This window comes from Strigops habroptila, chromosome 9 (genome assembly GCF_004027225.2).
Source record: "Strigops habroptila isolate Jane chromosome 9, bStrHab1.2.pri, whole genome shotgun sequence".
In the NCBI taxonomy this organism is placed as follows: domain Eukaryota; kingdom Metazoa; phylum Chordata; class Aves; order Psittaciformes; family Psittacidae; genus Strigops; species Strigops habroptila.
In genome coordinates this window covers 11,072,136-11,094,072 of record NC_044285.2, presented here as the reverse complement: position 1 = coordinate 11,094,072, position 21,937 = coordinate 11,072,136, and the positions used below count along the sequence as shown (strand labels likewise).

The 21,937-nt window shown below is 35.0% G+C and overlaps 1 protein-coding gene across 1 annotated transcript in view; it reads left to right on the top strand.

Moving 5' to 3' along the window:
- FGF7 (fibroblast growth factor 7) overlaps positions 1 to 15,225 on the top strand; it is a 31,809-nt gene extending 16,584 nt beyond the window's left edge. Inside the window, exons 3-4 of the mRNA XM_030498186.1 lie at positions 13,585 to 13,688; positions 14,083 to 15,225. Coding sequence (XP_030354046.1) covers positions 13,585 to 13,688; positions 14,083 to 14,277 — 299 coding nt within the window. The 3' untranslated portion in view covers positions 14,278 to 15,225. The remainder of the gene's footprint in view (positions 1 to 13,584; positions 13,689 to 14,082) is intronic.
- The last annotated feature ends 6,712 nt before the right edge of the window (positions 15,226 to 21,937 follow it).

Genomic DNA, 21,937 nt, shown 5'->3' with positions numbered 1-21,937 from the left:
GGCATACCAATTTTACTAATATGTTAAAATTGACTTTAATTCTTTTAGGGCAATTTCTATCAAAACGTTTTAAGAATCTTTTTAAGAGACGACCTCTAAGTCACTAAGGGCTAGGTTTTTAAGAATGTTTCAGTAACTAAAGGTGGAGTTAAGCAGCATTGGATATATATGAAAATCCTTCTTTTAAACTAGCCTGTAGGTGGGGTTACTGGTAATAATCATAGAATCATAGAATGGTTTGGGTTGGAAAGGACCTTAAGCTCATCTAGTTCCAATCCCCCTGCCATGGGCAGGGACACGTCACGCTAGATCATGTCACCCGAGGCTTTGTCCAACCTGGCCTTGAACACTGTCAGGGATGGAGCGTTTACCACGTCTTTGGCCAACCTGTTCCAGTGCCTCAGCACCCTCATATTAAAGAATTTCTTCCTTATATCTAACCCGAACTTCCCAGTGTGTAACAACCCAAGGCAGCTTTCTAATCTCATAGTTTCCCTTTTATATGTCCCCTGTATATTTCTTCAGTTGATATAAACAATGATAATTTAATTGAAATAAACTTAACTGCTCTGATTCACACATGGGGATATAAAAATTAGAACAAAAGCAATGGGAAACTGGGTTTTGTACAAACCAATAACACAATAAAAATGTGTTAAAGTGAATAAAAAAGTTTAAAGAAACCTTTCATATTATTTGGCTAGTCCTATGCTCTGTTAACTTTTCAGTACTGCTAATTTTATTCCATAACTTTTTACATTTTAGCTATGATTGATAACTTCTCTTCAAAAGATATCATCATGCTATTCTATCACAATACACTGGAATATGTGCAGCCTTTAGTTCTAGAGTCCTTCTTTCTACTTTTAGGGTAAAGTAACTTTCCCTAAAAAGCTTTGACACCATTTCTATGTAAAGCTTGAGAAAAGCAAAGCCCAGAAAGGCTGTGGCCTCTAGACAATATTTAAATGACACTAGTTGCATTATTTTTCTCATTGACTTCCTGATACTATGCACATGGGCAAAACTAAGTGCGTGCATGGATATTTGTATCATCGGACTCAAAATCGTTGACACCCGATTTCCTCTACTTCTTAGCATTTGAAGTCAAATCAGAAAAAAACCCCATGATTTTCAAACTGAATAATTCAGCTGAATTTTAAAAGGCAGATTAAAAAATGACAGAAATAAATACAAAATAAAAGAGAAATGTGGCTACAGCTCCCATTATACATTTGCTCTGGTAACAGCAATTGGTCCTGAATCAGAGGAATAATTTTCTCCACTGCCACTGATGCTGCTGTTTTTCTCAGTTTTGCTATGGAATTGTAAAGCTAGAAGAGAATTAAAGATTAACTGGACGACAGTCAGACTTTTATAAGTATCCGATCATGTAAAGAAAGAAAGAGTTTCGAAGTGCTGCCTGTGTGTAATGGCATATATTCTACTGTCAAAACCTAAAGACTGATTTCCCTGAAGTCAGGCTTTCATCTTAGACAAAAATTTTAGACTGGTAAAAACAGTATGTAATTAGAAGTAAATGAATGAGATTAGGCAAAATTAAGACAAGGAATTATTAAACTATTTGGGGGAGGGGGAGAAGATTGTTGGATAATTGACACACATTTTGATCCATATACTGAGCAAGATAGGATAAATATCAGGTGCAAAAATCCTGATTTATTTATCAGAATTGGATTAAATTATTAGATTGGGTTTGAATTTGAGGGTTTTTAATTTTCTCCTTCTATTAGTTTATATTTCAGTGTTTGGTCTAATATAGATCTTGAAAGTTCAACTAAATCTAAATTATTTCTCGGCAGCAAACCAGAACAATTTGAGAGACCATATCATATAAATATGTCCAGTAGTGTTTTGAAGGCAGAAAGAGTGCACCAGATGGCTTCTATCAATTCCCACTCAGTGGTGCAGCAAGGGGTTAGGATGATTTTCTTAGCAGCTTCTTGCATTTTGTACCTTGGAACGAATTACACGTTGCCTGCTTGTGTTCTTGTAGACACTGTAATTGATATATTTAGATGTCTGGATTCAGCTGTTCCTGTACCAAGTAGCAGATCTGATTTGGAAATGGCACTAAAATATATTTAGTTGGGTAGTGCTTGCCCTACTTTTTATATTAGTACTTAGAGTGAGTAAAGATCGCTCTCTCTCGCAACAGAGATTGCAGTGTTTATGAATGAAGTGCTCTTAACTGTGTGAAACAAAACGTTACTGTCCAAAATCTCAAACCATTTACAAGTATCTGGTGCTATGCCAGAGGCCCCTTAGTATACATTCAAGCTCTGGAATACTGCACAACGCTCTTTCTTATGCGTCCACTTTCTAAATTTTACTTATTTTAATTAATTTGGTTATTAGCTACATCTGGGAACATTTTCACTATGAAAAATGCATTTTACTTTATATTTAAATTGATAATACAGTTTTCAGCACCAAGAATGTCGTTATGATCATTCTATGAGCATTTAATAACAGCTTTTAGTAATGTTTCTCAACAATGTATAATTCTGAATTATCCTGAAAGAACAGGAAGGCAGTTCTTAGATTCAGTTTGCAGAATATGGCTCTGCTATTCCTTCTGTCAAGCATGTTTCAGGAACCAGAAAAGCTGCCACAGGAACGGCTGAAGACAGTACAATACACAGAACAAAGCAGCTAGACCTTGAGGGTGAGGGAATACTTCATATAAAAAGAACAGGTTTTTAGATGTACTTTTGCCCCTTAAACTAAGTCCAGCATACAGTGCCATGTTATATTTATGCCATCTTTGCAACCGCTTGCAGATTATACAGGTGATAAGCCATAAGAGCACATGAAATGCTCCTGGAACTGAAATTCTTCAGAAAACAATTCAGATAATGAATCATTTGATTTCTTATACACAGAAAAGGTATGCGAATATGCACTCCTGTTCTCCTTAGAAAAATGGAAGAAAAAGTCTTTCATAGAAATGACACGGCTAATTCAATGTCAACTATGATTACTAATTCTACCCAGAAAAGGGGGAAGGAAATTTAATCTGCAGTGATGCTGGGGCAAGACACCAAAACACCAGCTCTTTACTAGATGAAAAGACAACATATCATAGTAACAAACATCAAAGAACAAATTAATATATTTAAAGATTTTTGCATTATGGAAGAATTTGGAGAGACAGGAGGCTCTGGTCCTATGTGGTACTTTCCAAGTTTCAAATAATCAAAATAGCATTAGACACTGAAACTCTGAATTTGGGAAGTTTCGCACCACTGAACAGATGTATCTCATTTTGCTGTGAGAAGATTAATTAGCAGTGGTTTACATTTACTTTTGCTATTCTGAAGCTAGATCCTAAAAGTCTGCAAAGCTTGAAAAGATCATTTATTCTAGTGAAATCGGCACAAAAGATTTGAATACTAGAAATATCCTTCATCCGAGCTGTAGGGAAAGTATTTGTTGTACAAGTTTAACTCTAAACTATTAAATCACTATTTTTTTTACTGCTTGGAAAAAATTATATTTTGCAAATGGTCATTCCACCCTTTTTTCCCATTTTTCATATCAGTACATTACTAATGTTGTAATAAGAGAGCACTTTTTCAGACTGAGAATTAAGACTTGGCTTTTACATGACACTATTAATTCTAAAAAATAATATTATTTTTTATTATAACCACATGTTTAGCTCCAAGGCAATTTTTATTGGAGGGAAATGTAGTTTCCTGCAAAAATGAGAATTACTACGTGCTGTGTAAGAGGCTGATCAAGAAAATATTTATATGAAATGCAGAGTGAATGCAGGGTTCTTAAAAGTTTAATGAGAAGTTCAACTTCACATCTTAAGGTCTTTCCAACCCTAACTACTCTATGATTCTATAATTCTATGATTCTGAAGTGAATGCCTGCCTGAGGCAGGATGTTATTCAGTTGTTATTATATACTGCTGTTCACAAGTCAGACCTCTAAATTGAAAAGTTAAATACTTTTAAAACCTGCTTCAGTGAAAACTGTCACACCCTTTTGGTTCTGAAGATCAAATCAAGAGAAATATTGGAGACAGTGGTCCAAAGTTCTAAAGTTCCAGAGATATATACAGAAGGAGAAAAGGCAATTTAGAGCCAGAATATCCTAGACTAATTCTTATTATGCTACCGTTTTCAATGAAGAATAAAGCATTTGATTTACAAACCTAACTCATCAACATTAGCAGAGAGTTTATACAAAACTGAGGCCAAACATATTGCACAGTAAGGAAGAATATTCAGAAATTCAAGGCTATTTCTCTTCAGCAGTAATTCATTGCAATATGGTCACCGAAATCCTCACTACAGTAATTAGTGGAGGTAAGCTTTACTGAGTGTTGTAAACTGATGAGCACTGCTTTACATTTATTCACTTTGAAAAATAACTAGAAAAGGTATTATAGCTTTTAATGTTTCCCACTGTAGATCAAATACGGTAAGTTTGTGAGGAAAAAGGTATGTTTCCTAGACATCAATCTGGAAGATTCAAACCAGACTCTCCATGCTGTGGTACCAGGAACACGTATTCAGAAAGCCAGATTATACATTTCATGATGCATGTGAAACTGTGTAAATTCGAACAATGCAGACTTAAGAGTGGAACTCCGCTTACTCCTTCCTTTTCTGTCATAAAGGAAAACACCCACAAGTCCAAGTACACATGCAAAGAACAGATCTTGTAAGTAAAATAACAGCATTTCTAAACAGTCATTTTAGTTCCCTGTTTTATCTTCTCTCTTCTGTTTGGTTCTCAACTTGTGGGGTTTTATACTACCTTCACACAGTTATTGAGTTAGCAGTTTCTTTCAGAAGACTTGACATGGCTCAAATTCTGTGACTAACTTATCTGTCAGCTCTTGAATTCCACCAGGAGAGTGGTTTATTATAAACTTATTCTACCTAGCAATGCATGTATTAATCAGTTTGTAGAACTGGCAAACAGTGGAGAAATGTATGGATAATGTAACGTCAAGTAAGGAATCTTTTAAATGATCAATAAATTAAAATCCTCAGAAGTACAAAAAATACTTTGATGGACTTCTGTTTAGCAATCAGTTGATTTTTTGAAATTCAGCCTGCCTGCTGGTTTTGTGCCTAGTGAATTGCAAAAGGTAATTAAACATCAGCTACTTATGCCTAATCAAACATGTTTTGCGCACGGACTAAATCTTACAAGCAAATTCTGCTACTTGAGGATGCTGGAACAATATACTGCATCCAGCCCTCAAGGAATATCTCTATCATTAATCATGTTTCCTCAGACAACTACCATCTTTCCTGCTTGGAAATTACACTCTGGACAAACCTCAGAGTTCTGAGTGCTTTGAATATTTGTCCATGGTATCCAGATGTCTGGCACCTCACTGAAGCAGTAGCTTTAACTGTTCTATGGAAAATCCTTGACAGATCCATTGTTTGTGTGCAGATAATTTTTAGTCATATTCATATCTGGAGTGCTTCAGATTGTCTACACACGCACAGCAAATGCACACATGGATACAGCACAAAGCCTCTAAATAAAAGCTCGTTTAGCCTTTTATATTGGTCTGTGCTGTAAACAACAATATATTTTTTATGTTTGTATGCCATAAATCAGAATTCTGAATATCACAAGGAGAAGCAACATACGACAGTTTAAAAAAGAAAGTGACAGTGAATCTATGTACCAGCTTGTTTTCTGTTACCATAATTAACTGTTTATTAAAATCATACCCATAGACAGAAAACTCCTGGAGTGGAAACAATCTCTTTGAAATTGAAGAGAAGTCTGCTTTGAAAACCATTGTAGCATGTACTTGTATATCTATTTCTACTTACAAACCTTATGAAAATAAGTTCTACGAGGTACCACCTGCGAAACTCTTTCAATCTCTTGCTAAGGAAAGTACGAAATACAAATGCAAATTCTACTTTCTATCAACCGTAATTTCATAATGGGGAAGGGTAAAAAAGAATTAAATCATATTAAAATACCTCTTTAAGTAATACTTTTTATTTGCAGTATTTTTCTTACCATTAGAGTTTATATTTGAGAGAGAATGAGCACAGAAATGCTCTACCTAAAAATGAAATTTAGGCCGTATCCATTTAAAAATATTATTAAGAATCAAAATAATTTAAGCATAAACAAATACTTCACAATATACACGATTCTTTTAACAGAGATACAAACGGGTAATGCTTCCTGAAACCAATGACTTAGAAAACTATCCCATGAAAGTATTGATTTTCTTTCAGAAAACAAATACTGACAGACTCCTCTGGAAAAACATTTCAAGTCTAACAAGCCAGCTAATGAATGTATTCACTGTGCTGGCTCACCAGTGCCCAGACGTGCTAATAACACCGTGGAGTTCTCCAAAATACTGTATGATTGAGCATCGCGGTTTGTATTTTCTTGCTTTAAGAGGCACAAACATTAACTTACTAAATCCCAGAACAAAAGAACAAATTACATTAAATACTGTTAAACACTGTCTTGTAAGCAATGACGAGAGCATTTTTCTTGGCCTTGAATTGTCTGCAAAGGTCATTTGAATTCATAAATATGTGCTCCAAATTTAATTACTTAGAAATACGAGTTAGTGAAATTTAGAAGTTTCAACTTGTTTTGATGTATTCTCCATCCAAGTATTTTCTGCCCCTCTTTCACTATTTGAGATTCCACATATTTTATCTTAAAACAACTCTGCCAAAGAGAAGGGAGTTTCACAAACACTTTCCTCACAAGTGCTTAACTGTCATTGCCAGCCTCCCTACCCCTGAAAATCAGCAACAGACTGGTTTTTTCAACTTCGGTGCACAGAGGGGCCTCAAGCAATAAAGTGCTGTAAATATCACATAAAATATGGTATTGTAAAGCATTTAGAATATTTTAAAAATCAGCATTAAATATATTATCTATTAGCTAGTTTTCAAAAAATGAAATAATGAGAATGTAACATAACAACCAGCTTCTGAACATTTGCTTTTGCTTTTCTTCTGTTAAAACCCATATTCTTCATTCTTCTTCCCTTCTTTCCAGCATTTAGAAGACTACAGAAGTCTTTTTAGCAGTTTCCATCTTATCCTTAAACATATTCTCATAACATATGTTTGTAACAGAACGGAAAAAAAAATGGGATGAAATTGCTGTCGGTCTTGCTGAAAAATGCCAAATGGATTTGGCAAAAATGCTAAAATTTCTCTTTGAATTAATGTCTACAGAAACTCTGATACTAACAAATCAAGGAGAAGTGAACAGAAACGTTCTGTGATAGATATTGATGGGATATTGGCAACATACGAAATGTTTCGAAAAAGAGCCAGCTGATGAGGGACTGAACACAATGTGTACTTTAAAACCTCTTCCAAAGTCTTCTTGAACAATCATCTTATAACCTGACATATTTGGGCAGTTCCTAGCATTTAAAAAGCTATGTAGCTCTGTGGTTCTGCTCTCTTCTTCCAAAGACCCACAGGACAGGTCGTTAACCACTTGCTGGATCTCTAGTAATGTGCTGCACTAACTGGTTTGCTTACCGCTGTCAGGAACAAGAATCGCAACTGCTCTTTCAGCCGCTTGGCTGCAAATGATTAAAGACAAAAAGCACTGGTTTTGCTAAATTGCAAAGCTCTCACTACTTTGTTATAGATAGGATATTATTATTTGAGGATGTTATGGGCAAACACACAGAAACTGCCTATACAGCTACAGCTGCATACAGTTAGAAATCAGTTTAATATAATCTGTAAACAGATTATGTAGCAATAAAAGCAAAGATTTGTTAAAACAAATAGAATTTCACAGTCTAATTTGTTGTAAAAGCAAAATAGTTTAACAAATAAGAAGAGAAAAATGTGAATATGAAAATATTAACTAATTCAGATAAAGATTCTTAGTATGAGGTGATTAAAAACAAGATTATCAAACACCACTTGCCAGGAATGAATTATCTCACACGAGAATGCCCAATTTTGTATCACCAATGTAGCTAAATGCCATTTTTTTCTACATAAACTTGCAGCCTGAGGTACCATCCTGTCTTCCAGGCCACAGTCAAGGATTAAGTCCAGACATAAAGTGTCTGCTTGTAAAGACCTGAGCAACTATCATTCTAGACCAGAATGCCAGGAAACCCACCTCATTTATTATGTAAATTGTCTCCAAAACCCAATACATATTTCACCCACTAAAATTGTTTTGTTTCTTTGTGGTTCTTTTTCTACCGGATTCTAGATCAACTTTCTCTTATGTAATTTGCACCAAGTGGTTAAAAAGACTGCTGCCAGCATCCATGGTCATCTTCTTCCACAGAGAACCTCTAGCCCGTCTTAGCTGAGTGTCTTTTATGTACAGAGGACAGAATTTCAGCTTCGTAGAAACTTCATTCACTGCAGGAATTTTAAGCTACATTTGATACACTGACCATGCAACCATATAAAATTGTTTGGAATTTCATGCTGATTTTATAGAAATTACAGTTGTTTTCAATTTTGTATTCTCATTTTCAGCTGGTTTTTGGTTTGTTGGGGTTTTTTTTCTCTCTCTTTCTGGCTTTAATCTGATTTCTTTCCCAGTTAGTTTGTGGTATATTCAAGTTTTCTTTTAAACCTCTTTTGAACTTTTATGGGGATGCTTTAGATAAAGTAACTGAAAAATATAACTTACATTTTCATTTTTAAACTGAGGATATTTAAGACCTCGTTGAAGTCTGGACTTCTGAACTTATCATCATCATCTTATCAATTTAAGCATGTCTTTAAAGTAATTTTGGTTATTAAGAGTATTAAAAGACAATTTAAATTAAACAACCTACATATAAGACTTTTCTCTTTCCCATCCTACCTTGGTGGCTTTCTCCTTTTCATGAATAGAGATTGAAAGGATTAGAGCTTTTTACTTCAAAAGGAAGAACATAAGAATAGACTTACTAATATATGACAAGGAACGGTCTACTATTAAGCTGAGGAGAACAGGCTTCCCTTAGTAGAATTTTTAACTGTAGATTTTAGTCCTTTATAACTTCTCTGAAGTATCTTGTGCTACATAAACTAACACAAAAGTGGCACAGACAAATCTCACGTGTGCCTGTTCTGCATTTTTCTCTACTTTTGTGTGGTTTTTGTCTGAAAAGATTTTAGCAGACTATACCTCCCCCGCCTCACTGAAGGAAATACCTAATGGATAAAATTCGGGCTCTACTGAATTAGGAGAAATCTTACTCTTGGCTTTAATGAGGACAGAATTGTTGCCTTTATTGCCTTTTTGTATAAAATGGCCTACAAACATAACACAACGTAGTAGGTTTACTTCTATTACAACTTTTCTATGGATGTAGAAGTTTACCTCCTTCCAATGAATCAGCTAACAAGAAACAGCATGACCACTGAAGCCCACCTACACTTAGGTTCACAGCAGAGGAGCAATGAAACTAATACATTTTAACTCAGTTCATGTCTTAAAAGGCAGTCAAAAATGGTATACTGGAAAACATACACACTTTAGCTTTTGCTGATTTTTGCTTAACTCAGGTCATCAGCCTTATAAAGCTAATCTTTAGAGTATATTACTGTTTTGTTGTCAACTACTCAGAAGCAAAGCTCTTCCTGTGTTATAGAAAAACGAGATTATCGGGTTACTTTCCAGCATGCCAAATGTTGTTCCTGGCTAGTCTATTAAAGACACTCCAACAATGCAGAATTTCAAAATGAAAGAGAAGAAAGAGGAGGTTTTGGGGTTTGGTTTTTGTTCGTTGGTTTGTTTTTTTTTTAAAAAAAAGAACTAACTAAAAAGATCACATTCACAGACCTGGATGAATTTAACAGTCACAACTGTATAACAGGCCATATACACTAAAAGCATAACGATAACCAGTTCAGATCCAAATGTAATTCAGCCAGCATCCCATTGGCAAGAATCACCAGTAGCAGATCATTACAGAAAGTATAGAAGAAATAGGAAATATCTGCAGTTGGCAAAAATTTTGGTTGAACAGTTTTATTACCTCTTGACACCTATTGATGGATTAGATTCCTAGCTGCGACAACCTTACAGTGATTGAGTACCAGGAATACATACAAAATAAAGACAGACCAATATGACTATAATGTCATATAATATAATGTGGTATCTTAACTTGATAGAGATACCAAAAGGAAACGGACCAAGAGAGAAAAATACAACTTACTTTCTCTGCTTTATGGATTTGTTATTTTCTTCATTTGTATATCCTTTAGAAATTTCCTGCTTTTGTAATTCAGAAAACAAGTGAGTTCCATACAAAAGCCTATGTACTGAAAGATCATCAATCAAATTCTTAGCTAAAATTAGCTGAGATCACAGTTCTAACTACACAGTGAAGTGTTACGTTTCCCAGTTTGCTAAAAATCGTGTTTCCATTTTCTCAAAATTTATGTCATTTAAGGAAAAAAATATGCAATGAATTGCAGCAGTACTACATTTCTGAGACGAACAGAAGAATTACTGAGGCACAGCCACCAGAAGAAAAGAGAGCTTAGATGTGCTTAATGCTTAAGGAACTTGTGTCATGCACCTTAAAGTAGAGAGAGGAACTCAGTAATGAATCACTGGCACCTCAAATAGAAAAGTGCATGTAAGATGCTGCCTCAGAGACCTAAATCACATACATTTCTGAAAAGGGAAAAATTCATGCTTTGTTTTCCCTTCAAGGATACATTAAGACACATCAGAACAGACAAGACACTATCTAGAACTGGGAACAGAAAAACAAGCACATGCAATTGATGATAGACCATTTAATTCTGATGTTCTGAGCAAAGAATCAAGAATATACAAGCTACTTCCACTGAACTCTCTGTGGTCTTTTTCCTTCTTTTTAACATTGCTAAATGTTACATTTTTAATGTAACAACACAGTTTTGGAGAGTTCATGTGGTGTTCCCTCACTAAGCTTTATGGAGAGATACACAGAGTATCTTTAGAAAAGTGCCATTCAATGACCTAAAACATTCTTTGGATTTCATATCACCCCTCAGTCAGGGTGTCAAATGCTCTTTACGTGAGTGCAAGCCCTAATTTTGGGAGTACATAATTGCTTGAAATTGTGAGAACCACATAAAAATATAGAAAATAGCACTGAATGTGTGTAACAATATATGAATATAAATCTCAAATTATCTGTCTTTAATTAAAATGCACTTATTTTTATGCACAATGGGATTTTAACAAATAATATGGAAAACCATGTAAAGATCTGAACATAATAAATCTACACATAGTAGAATAAAGCTTTGAGAGCTAACTTTTTATTTTGCCATTCAGATTTTGCTATACAGGAGGCTTATAAAATATTTTTACGTCCCAAATTTCTATTTTATAACAAATTCTGTATGGATAGTGTAAAGTTTCCACATGAAAAACATTTATGTCTCCACTGACAATAAAACACAAAAACAAGTATCCAAACCCAAATAAAATCATTTCTACGAGTTAGTATGAATGTCACCATCTACGTCAGAAAAAAAAACAAAACACCAAACTAAAAAATAACGTAAAAATTCCAATAATAATATTGCCTTGGACAAAAGCTTTTGGCATTTCCTTTTTAGAAGTGGTAGTATTTCTTACTACTCTAACTTCAGCCAACATCGGCTTACTTAAGGAAATCTCAATTCCTGTTAGCATGCCTTGTTTTAAGAAGTCATTTTGAATCTTTCATTTTTCAAATTCTGTATAAATAGAAAACTCAAATGTAGATTTTTAAAAAAGCTCTCCTTAAGTTCCTGGCCAGCACAGGCAAAAGAACAACTGGATATAAGCTGTCGCTGAAAAAATGCAGATTGCAAATTACTACAGAGTCTTTGGCCATTAAAATAAATCAAACTCTGGAACAGCCTTCGGCAGAAACACTGGGGGCAAAGAAGTAACAACTCCAATTTAGCACTGGCAAAGTTTATGAAAAGAGAATGATCTGATGCAATTCCCAGGCCTGCAGAGCACTGGACTTGATGACCCAGAGATCCCTTCCACTAGTATGTTCTTTGTTTGGCTGGATGAAGATGTTAATCTGTTTTTCAGCCTCACTGTGGTTTTTCTAAAGTGAAATTTAAATGAAAGTTAATATAATTTTTGTACGTTTCAGTTATAAATCACCCTTTGTACAGATTGTCGCAAAGCCTGCAGCCGTGTGGAACTTGTCAAAGAATTCTAAAAGCTTTACTTAAAGTTGGCTTAGCATTATAGAGAACTACAAAAGTTTAAGTGTTCAGAGATGACTGCCCACCAGGGCACACACCATGGGAAGATGCAACTGATCTACTGGTAGGGAAAACAGGAAGGAAAAATTAAGCAATACACGCTAGGACTGACACATCAGTAATATCAAGGAAGAAAGCAAAACAGAACAGTAAAGAAAGCAAAGAACATCGGGATATTAAAAAAAAGTATAGGGAAGGAGAAATATCACAAATATGTAATACCTTTCTAGAAAAACAAAAAAAGAAAAATTCTTATCATGTGTGGTGCCTGTGAAGAGTCAATACAAACTTGCAAGAGAAAATGAGGAAATGTTTTGTTCAAGAGGAAGGTCTCCTTTCAAGTGACAATCTAACACAAGCTGCTCTCTCCCCATCCCTCCCTTGTCTCCCCCATGCTCAGCTATTGGAATTTGCCTAGAGTTGGCTGCCTTTGAAAGACCCCATTTGAAGATCCAAGAGTCACAGTATAGATGCTACTGCACAGTTCTGTAGGTGACTCAATATGGAAGAAAACAGCTCAAACTCAGAAGTACAACTCTAAACTATTGCTTAAATCAACAACAATAATATGTAAGCTGGGAAACACCTGGTGTTCCTTAAAAACTTGCACCATCCTCCTGCCCTTGCGCAGATATTTTTTTAATTAAGAATATTTTTTATGTTGCAGGTAACTTAAATGTATCATAGTGACTACAGAAAGTTATTGCAGACACACATCAGTGAGATGAAATATAAGTAGTTTATAGAAAACAACTCTAAATGTCTTCTGCTTTTGAATAAATAAGTTCTCAGGGCAGTTTTTAATGATTTTCAAATACACGTATCTTTACAGCTTCGATCAGCCGTAAAAGCATACAAAGGTCAAGCAAATACTTTATCTTATTTAAGACACTGTGGTCTGTTTTCTATCACTCGCAAGTTCTAAGGTTTACACTCTTTCCAGGAGATGATACTGCTCCGCAAGTCCTCAAAATAAAGGCTTTACGCAAATTTTATGAACCTTGATGGCTACGTATATAATTCTGCCAAATGAAACCCTGAGCCTGATAAATTCTAATACATGCTGATTCTTTGAAAGCAGAAATACTACTTCTACTAACATCGCAACTTCAGCATACACTTAAAAATTATCACCATACAATTTTCAAGTGGCTTTGTGCAGACATGATCACATGCAGACGATTTTTAAAGTCTATCCCCTTCTTCACATGAATAAATATATAATTTTTCTGCAGATTTTCAATAAACAGAGAAGTATTACAGAATGCAAGTTCAACTAAACCTTCTAAGTTGACTGGAGAGCAAACAACCATCTTACAGCCCTTACTGTGTGCCTTTGCAGGTATTCTAGAAATCCGAACAGTGGCAGTTGGAATAGTGGCAATCAAAGGAGTGGAAAGTGAATACTTTCTGGCAATGAACAAGTCAGGAAGACTCTATGGAAAGGTATGGATGCAAACTTCTCTTGTGTGTACAATCATCACGTACAATCTTAAAGATACGTATCTGTAGATGTAGCATCTGTATAGTTTGTATAAAACAGATTCCTAACAAATTAAAATGTACCCTGTATTTATCTCATACATCCCATACTAGACTTTTATGTCCATGTAATAAATTCAGTGATTAGAGCTTAAATACTTTTTAAAAATGTGGAATACTATGTGGGAATAGACAAAGCTAAAATATTCAATACTCAGATTTCAGAAGTCCAATTTATTTCTTATAATATCAATAATATGTGGGGTTTATAATTCATATCCTTCTCCCATCTTCCCTAATCTATATTCAAAAGGCACTTGTACTTATTTTACTCTATTTTATTATTTCCTGTCAACAGAAAGTATGCAATGAGGACTGCAACTTCATAGAACTGATTGAAGAAAACCATTATAACACATACGCTTCTGCAAAATGGACACACAAAGGAAAGGAGATGTTTGTTACATTAAACCACAAAGGAGTCCCCATGAAAGGTAAAAAAACAAAGAAAGAACACAGAGCATCCCACTTTCTTCCTCTGGCAATATCCTAATCACAAACGATCTATAAAAAACTAGTTCCAGCAGGAAGATTATTTTTAAGAAGACTATTTGACAAGATACCAAGAGAGGCTGGAATACTACTGAGAAACTGAACAAGCTGGACTTGCGCATTTATCTTTATTTTTAAGAGACTACATGTAAAAGATTTGAAAATATACACAAAACCAGATTTACTAACTAAAAGTTGTAAAAAATTCTAAAGAGTTGTACAATCATTATCTTAGTCATTGTAACTGGGTAGTTTCTTAAATTAATTTACCCTGAAGAATAAGTCATTACTTGATTATCTGATAATATTTTATTTAAAAAACCCTATCTGCTTCTTAAATATGGCTGCTATAATAATAATAAGCAGATGATAATGTTGTGTAAAATATGTCAGACTTTAAGGCTGCTGGAATGAGTTGTCAGATTATCAAGTCAATAGTAAATGTGGAGGCTGAGCAGTATTTTAAATACTTCCCCCAAGAAACGGATATCCTATACATAAACTATATGATCAGAAAAAAAATATAATCTTGTAAATGTTTATTGTTGTATTCAGATAAAAGAGTTAGTTTGGAAAAATTAAGTTTACTCTAACACAAAATGTTCCTATCTATTAATGAAACAAATACCTAATGCTGCTCTAAAAGATGTTTCAAATAGTGTATGTAAAATAAGAATAGGATTAAATAATGTACTTCATCTCACTTTTCACAAATTAACATTTTATATAACGATGAAGCAAAAATTCAGACATATTAAGGTTTTTTATGTAACATATCCTATCTTTTGTATAATTCCTGTTAGGGCATACAGCTTTCAATATTGTTTTTCCATCCTTATACATGCTTTTTCTGTTGTTACAGCATTAAACTTTATTTTAAGTTGTATTTGAACTTTATTGTTCTAAGTTATTTAAATGTTATTTATAAAAAAAAATACTTATTAAGATGCATCTGTTTCATATGCTTTTAATTCTAAAGGAATAACAAAATGGTCTGGCTGAGATGCATGAATTTGTTTCTGTGACCAGACACAAAGACTAGTACACAACCTTCTCGCCAACATACATTGGATGGCAGACAAAAATGACAGCCTGCAGCAAATCACACAACAGACATCTGAAAAGAAACAATGCAAAAATGTAAAAAATCTTTGCCGCATACCCTTGCTAATCGAATTACCAGCAGGGTCAGAGTTACAGCAGGTAAAAGAAGGTTACAGCTTGTCGTGGTTTAGACACAGTTCCAGCAGGTACTGGAACTAATCCTCGGAGGGTAGAATCTATACTCACAGGAACAGAAATATGTAAAAGCCTATATGATTAGTTTGAAACTTCAGCTAAAATCAGTATGACCTGAAGAAGAAAAGACACCTTCATTTTCTAGCTACTGAAGTGCTCAGCTAAGCCCTACAAAACTAATGCATTATATCATTTCATTCTGCTCAGTTTGCCTACAAGTTTTCTAGGTATTATGGTGACCATGCACTCATATAAAGATCACAGAAAATTAGCTAAAACAGCTGCTAGATGACTGAAATGGAGTCAAGCTAATTACTAATGGTCCTAAACGCTTTACTTTTCATTACAAGTGCCTAGAGTCAACCATTTTTTCCTACATGAGAAGCCTTTTATGTAAGAGCACTCACTGAAAATGGCAAAAGTTCTCTTTATCAATAATTCTTAGAAAAAAAAAAACTTGTTTAACAAGTACTATAATTTGGAAATCATTTATGATTTCTGACTTGTTAATATCAAACATCAAAGTGAAGATATAAATGGGTCTATGCAGAAAAAATTTGTCAATACAGCTATTTCAGTAAACATTCACTGTGCTTTTTCTAGTTTATCTATTGCTTGTTCACTGAATACAATAGACTGTACTATCAAAGAAACTTTTTTGCTGATCACTGTCTGCGCCTTTCTGTGAATACATAAACACTGAAACAAAGTTCACACTCATGATCAACATTAACATACTAGCAAAAGTTTCTAAATCTACACTAGGTTAGTTGAAGCTTTGAAACAAAAAATAAATGAACAAAATCTCATTAAGATTTGAAGTTTGACTTCAAATGTGAATATGCACAATACATGGATATATATGCAAAAAGCACTTAAAATGAAATCCAGATACAGACAAGCTCTTCTAAAGATCTTTTGGTTATGTAATTCAAGAATACAGGGATGCAGCTAAACAATTCCTGAACTCCAATGGTAATTCGCCCTTACTACTATATGCTTTATCTAAGGGAGTGCTATATTACCAGCATTATCAGGCTTTATTTTTACAACTCCCATACCTGAAATGCACCAGAACAGCAAGATCAGATCAACCCACTTGAGCAGTTTTTAATGCAGCTTTAATTTAGAAAATCTCTTTGGAAATATAGTAAATTTATTTTCAGCAGCTTCCAAAATAACTTTTTTAGTGCTGAGACCAGAGAAGAATAATCAGAAAATTTATAGTGGTGATCTACAATAGCAAGCTATTATAGGACAAAAAAAAGAATCTGTTAGATTTTAACAGGTATTATTCAAATAGATGTCAGAAATCCTCACAAAAGCCTTTTATACCAATTACATCACAATCCAATCTTAACGTCAGTCATGTGATATCCCATCTGGGAGGAAAACATGTTCATATGAAAAGAAACAGATATATACCTGTCTGGATACAGCTCATTACTAACCTTGATGATAGTAAAGATTCAAGAAAACCCAAACAAAGTTGGCTACAAAAGCCACTCTCAATTGTTATTTCTTTGTTTTTCCTTCAGATGTGTTGGCTTTCATCTAGCTTTCTTCTTTGTTTACCACAGATACTACAAAGCATAAATAGACTGTGGTTTAGAACTGAAATACAAGCTCCTGTGGTTTAAATAGCCATTCTATTTAGCCACCTTCAATAACCATTCACATTTCCCAGAAACTGTTCCATTACGCAGGCTCTTTAAATTTAATTAACAAGGTTCTACTTACTTATCTTTCGTATTAGTGCTGATAAATACTCTGTGACACAGAAATGAGCTAATCTCATCTGGGGAATCTCACACAAGACTGCAGAATCTCCATTCTTGGAGGTTTTCAAGACCTGATTGGACAAAGCCTTTTGCAAATTAGTCTAAAATCAGTGTGGCCCCTACTTTGAACAGGGGACTGGACAAGAGACCTGCAGCAACCTTCCAACCCAAATGAGTCTGTGATTCCAAGTTATTTTTCTTAAAACAGCCATTTAGAGTGCAGTTCAACCTCTTGAACAACTGCATAAAACACATTTTCCATGTTAGGGGGATAAATACACCTTTGCCTCATAGTTTATCTATAATAGCTTGTATGTCACTAAAGGTATGCAAAATGGTGTAAATACATTTCATGACACAATAAAAAATGACAATTGGACAATTTCCATGACCTTTCAAAGACATGATATTGTACAATATGGTCTCACTTTTAGTTCTGTTGCAAGTACTTTAAAACAACTCTGTGCATAGCATCTGTAATCAGATTACTAAATGATTAATCAACTGAGTAATTATTAAAATACACTTGTCTGTTTTAAATAATAAAATATGTATATTTTTTGAATGAGCTGAAACAAAATGTAAGTTAACATTAAATCAATAAAGTAGTAAGAGAACAACAGTATTTCACTGCACTTGACAACCAGTATCTGAGTAGTCTAAATCCTTCATAAGCCTCTGCAATCTAACTCCTCAATACTAACTTTCTAAAAAAGTAATTTCATAACATTTAATACATGTAGAAAATGAAACTGACAGGTTAGATGATTTTTCCCAAATTAGGGGAAGTTATCATCAGAGTCTAGATCCGTACTTAGAACTAATCATATACTTTTTTTCAACTAAGATTTAATAACAAAAAACCAAAAGAAATCAGCTGTTTACATCACTGGACAAGTACCAGGAATTTACACCTCATCTTCCCTTAAAGCAGACAAAAAGGTAACTTCTCTATGCTGTCAGGAGAATAATTTTGAAGATTAGGACTCTTTAAAGCAGAAATTCAGATGGGAAAATATTCAAGGAGTTATGTGAGGTTTTAAACATAACATTTACATTAACTTACATGATACTCACACAGCAAAGTTTCCAGAAAAACTTTTTAACACCATGCACTGAAATTCATAGTCTTACACAAAATACAATATAGTATCCATATAATATTAAAACTACCAAGTGTTAAAACTTGAGCTCTGTAAATAACTTCACCTGGCTGAGGAAAGGTAGATTGTAAATCTCAACCATTCCAGACACTGGAATTCTTTAACTGCTTACCTTCCAGACCTAAAAAGGGAGATTTTCTTCAATTCTGTTTGGAAGGCAGATCCTAGCTTACCAAGATTGGTTGTTTCACTACGAAAACTGTTTTATTTAGAGGCCTGGCACTTTAAAAGATTGACTCTTAACAAAAAGGGGAGAAAAAGAACTCAATTCAGAGGAAATTATTTCCTCATGAGAATAAACTGTTTTCCTTCAGCGCTAACCATAAAAGCAGGGCAATTAGAATGAAGATGTATGAACTTGTCATGTTGTGTTTTCAGACTGAAGTCCAGTATCAGATAAGAATCCCTACTTTTAAGATCATTTCTAAAATAGTGTTTTAACAAAGATGGTTAAAGATCTGAACACTGAGCATTCTTCAGTGAAGTACAGATCTTAAAGGATACCAGGTTGCTAAAAGGTGGTTACTGGTACCTAGTGAGAACATGAAGGTGTCAGGCTAAGTGGGCTGCCAAAGTCCAGCAGACTTTATAGGAATTATATATACATATATATGTATATAAATACATATATATACACACATATATATATTCAGGAACTAGATATGTAGTATGCTCAGCTACATGGGGAAAGTAGGTATCTGCCTTACCTAGTACCCAGGTAGCTTTGTGAAACTCATCACAAGTTCACTTCACGTAGATCAACAGCTTCCCCATCTTTGAGGAGTTACAGACTAAGCTCTTAACAGAGTCTGTGCATTGTGCCACTTGGATGTTCAGAATTTTTTAAGACTAGAACACAAAAAAGCCACCTTCTAGCTTTGCAAGGTAAACACTGAAAAGAGCTCATTCAACAGACGAGTCTTCATTGGTTTGTACCTATGTTTTCTGACCATGTGCCAGCAACGAACTGACATATCTATGGTGTGATGTTAACTGAACAACTCACGCAAATCTGTGTGTAATGTTTTATTTATTTATTTCTGGTTTCATACAGCAGCAAAGGCACTACCTCTAGCCTGTACCCCTCTCCCTGAAGGGAAGAACCTGAACCAAAGATGTTTCACTGTCCCACCTTTATTTAAAAGAACTTGTGTCGCACTTTATTCACAGAATCACAGCATGGTTGATGTTGGAAGTGACCTCTGGAGGTCATCTGGTCCAACCCCCCTGCTCAAGCAGGGCCACCTGGAGCCAGTTGCCCAAGACCATGTCCAGACACTTTTTTAATATCTCCAAGGAGAGACACTCCTCAAGCTCTCTACACAACCTGTGCCACTGCTCAGTCATCCTCACAGTAAAAAAGCATTTCCTGTAATTCCGACGGAACCTCCTGTCTTTCTGCTGGTGTCCACTGCCTCTTGTCCTGTCACTGGGAACCACCAAAAAGAGACTGGCTGTCCCTTTTGCACCCTCCCTTCAGGTATTTACACACATTATTAAGATCCCCCCTGAGCCTTCTCTCCTAGAAGAGAATAACAGTCCCAGCTCTCTCAGCCTTTCCTCATAGGAGAGATGCACCAGTCCACTCACCATCTTTGTGGCCCTTCATTACTCTCCCCAATACGTCCATGTCTCTCTCGTACTAAGAAGCCCAGAACTGAACACAGTACTTCAGGTGTGGCACTACCAGTGCTGACTAGAGGGGAAGAATCACTCCCCTATTCTTCCAACTAATTCAGTAATATCTTTATCATCACTAGAAATATTTTTATAATAATAATGTTACATGGTATGAGTTTAATCAGAACTCAGGACTGACTCCCTTTACAATTACTACGTTCTGTCTAAGCATAAACACAATTTACTATTACCTTGGACAGCACCAGTTTTGATGGACAAGAATCAAGTCATCAGCTGGTGACTGCTGAGTTTTCATGGTTCATCTACTGCCCTTTGAAACCTGGTTCCACTACAGATTTCTTATATAACTTTACATGAGCCACTTTCAGTGTCCTATTCGACAGGTAACTTCGAGTCTGGTACATGCTGCTAAAACACTAAACATGCACCCACATTAGCTTTAAATTGCCTGACTAATCACAACAGACCACAGGGTCACCAGAGCAGATGTAGCTATTTCTACCCACACTCATAGGGACTTCTGTTGCTACACAGGATACCATACCATCAAAGTTAGATGGTTCACTCTGTCCAAGCTAGTTAACAAGGTAGCTTGTTTATGTCTATATGAGTTGCTGTGATATTATTGCTCAGTACAGGAACACTGGATGAGACCTTTAGAGGAAAAGCAACATTTGGAAACCATTGGACTGTCAATTCTTGCGTAAGACACAACATGTTAATATGACTAACTTGCCTATACATGCTATCCCTATTAATTTCGCTGAAAACTAGGCACCAAAGTGGATCTGGACAATCAACTAACTTTTCAGTGGTCATAAAAGAGAACAAATGATTATTGAACAAAACTGTGAGCGTCCTGAAAGCCTAAAGCAATAAGGTAGACCACAGGATAGGATACTAACAGGAAGAGCTAAAATAGTAAGGCTTCTCCCTTTTGTTTTATTGTCATAGGAAAAAACATGTCATTATATCTTGGAGAGAAACATCAAGATAACAATAGCTTCAGAAGCTTCAGAAATTACTGTCATTAAAACAGACACCCTTAAGTCAGAAGTGCTCTAATGAGCAGCTGAGGTAATTTACTGAACCTAGTTCATAAATAATCACTTTCTACTCAGTTTCATATTCTTGTTTTCGTATACTAGTAAAGTACTACAATGACCAAGATCCAAAAGGAAATATGATTATACCAGAATAAATCCTTTGGAATTTATAAAAAACATGCAAATGTTTCCACTGGTTTTAGGTTTTGTAAAAGCATATTATTTTTAAACCCAAATGTTCCTCTGTTCAAAAACATAGTTACATTTCTGTTTCTAAAAGCTGTACTGCAAACTGAGCAACACACACAAAATTCATTCTGTAAACAAGAATTTCCTTTCAAGACTGTAACCTGATGAGAGTAACACTGACTTTCAACTTTAAATAAACCACATTTCATTTTTTAATTGTACTTGAAAAGAAATACTAAAGTAAAAAAGGAAAATTCTTCAGGAAAGCTAAAAGGCAATACATAAGGACAGTCAGATAGTTCACTTGATTAAGGCACAGATGTGCATAACCAATCCATACAAAGGTTCTACAAAGCTGCATTCATCTGTAGAGACCAAATCCTTCAGCTAGGCCTCAAGAGCAACTCTCCTCTTTGCCTGTTCCACTGGGGAAAACCCACGCAGTTCTCTCACATCTACATTACAAGAGAAAGCTTTGTGGGAATCATGGCACATGAGAGAATACTTCCCTTCCTCTGACATGTCTGCAGTACTGCACTAATTCTGGATTTCCTGAGTACAGCATGTTCCAAACCTTCTCTCCTTAACATTAACACATACAG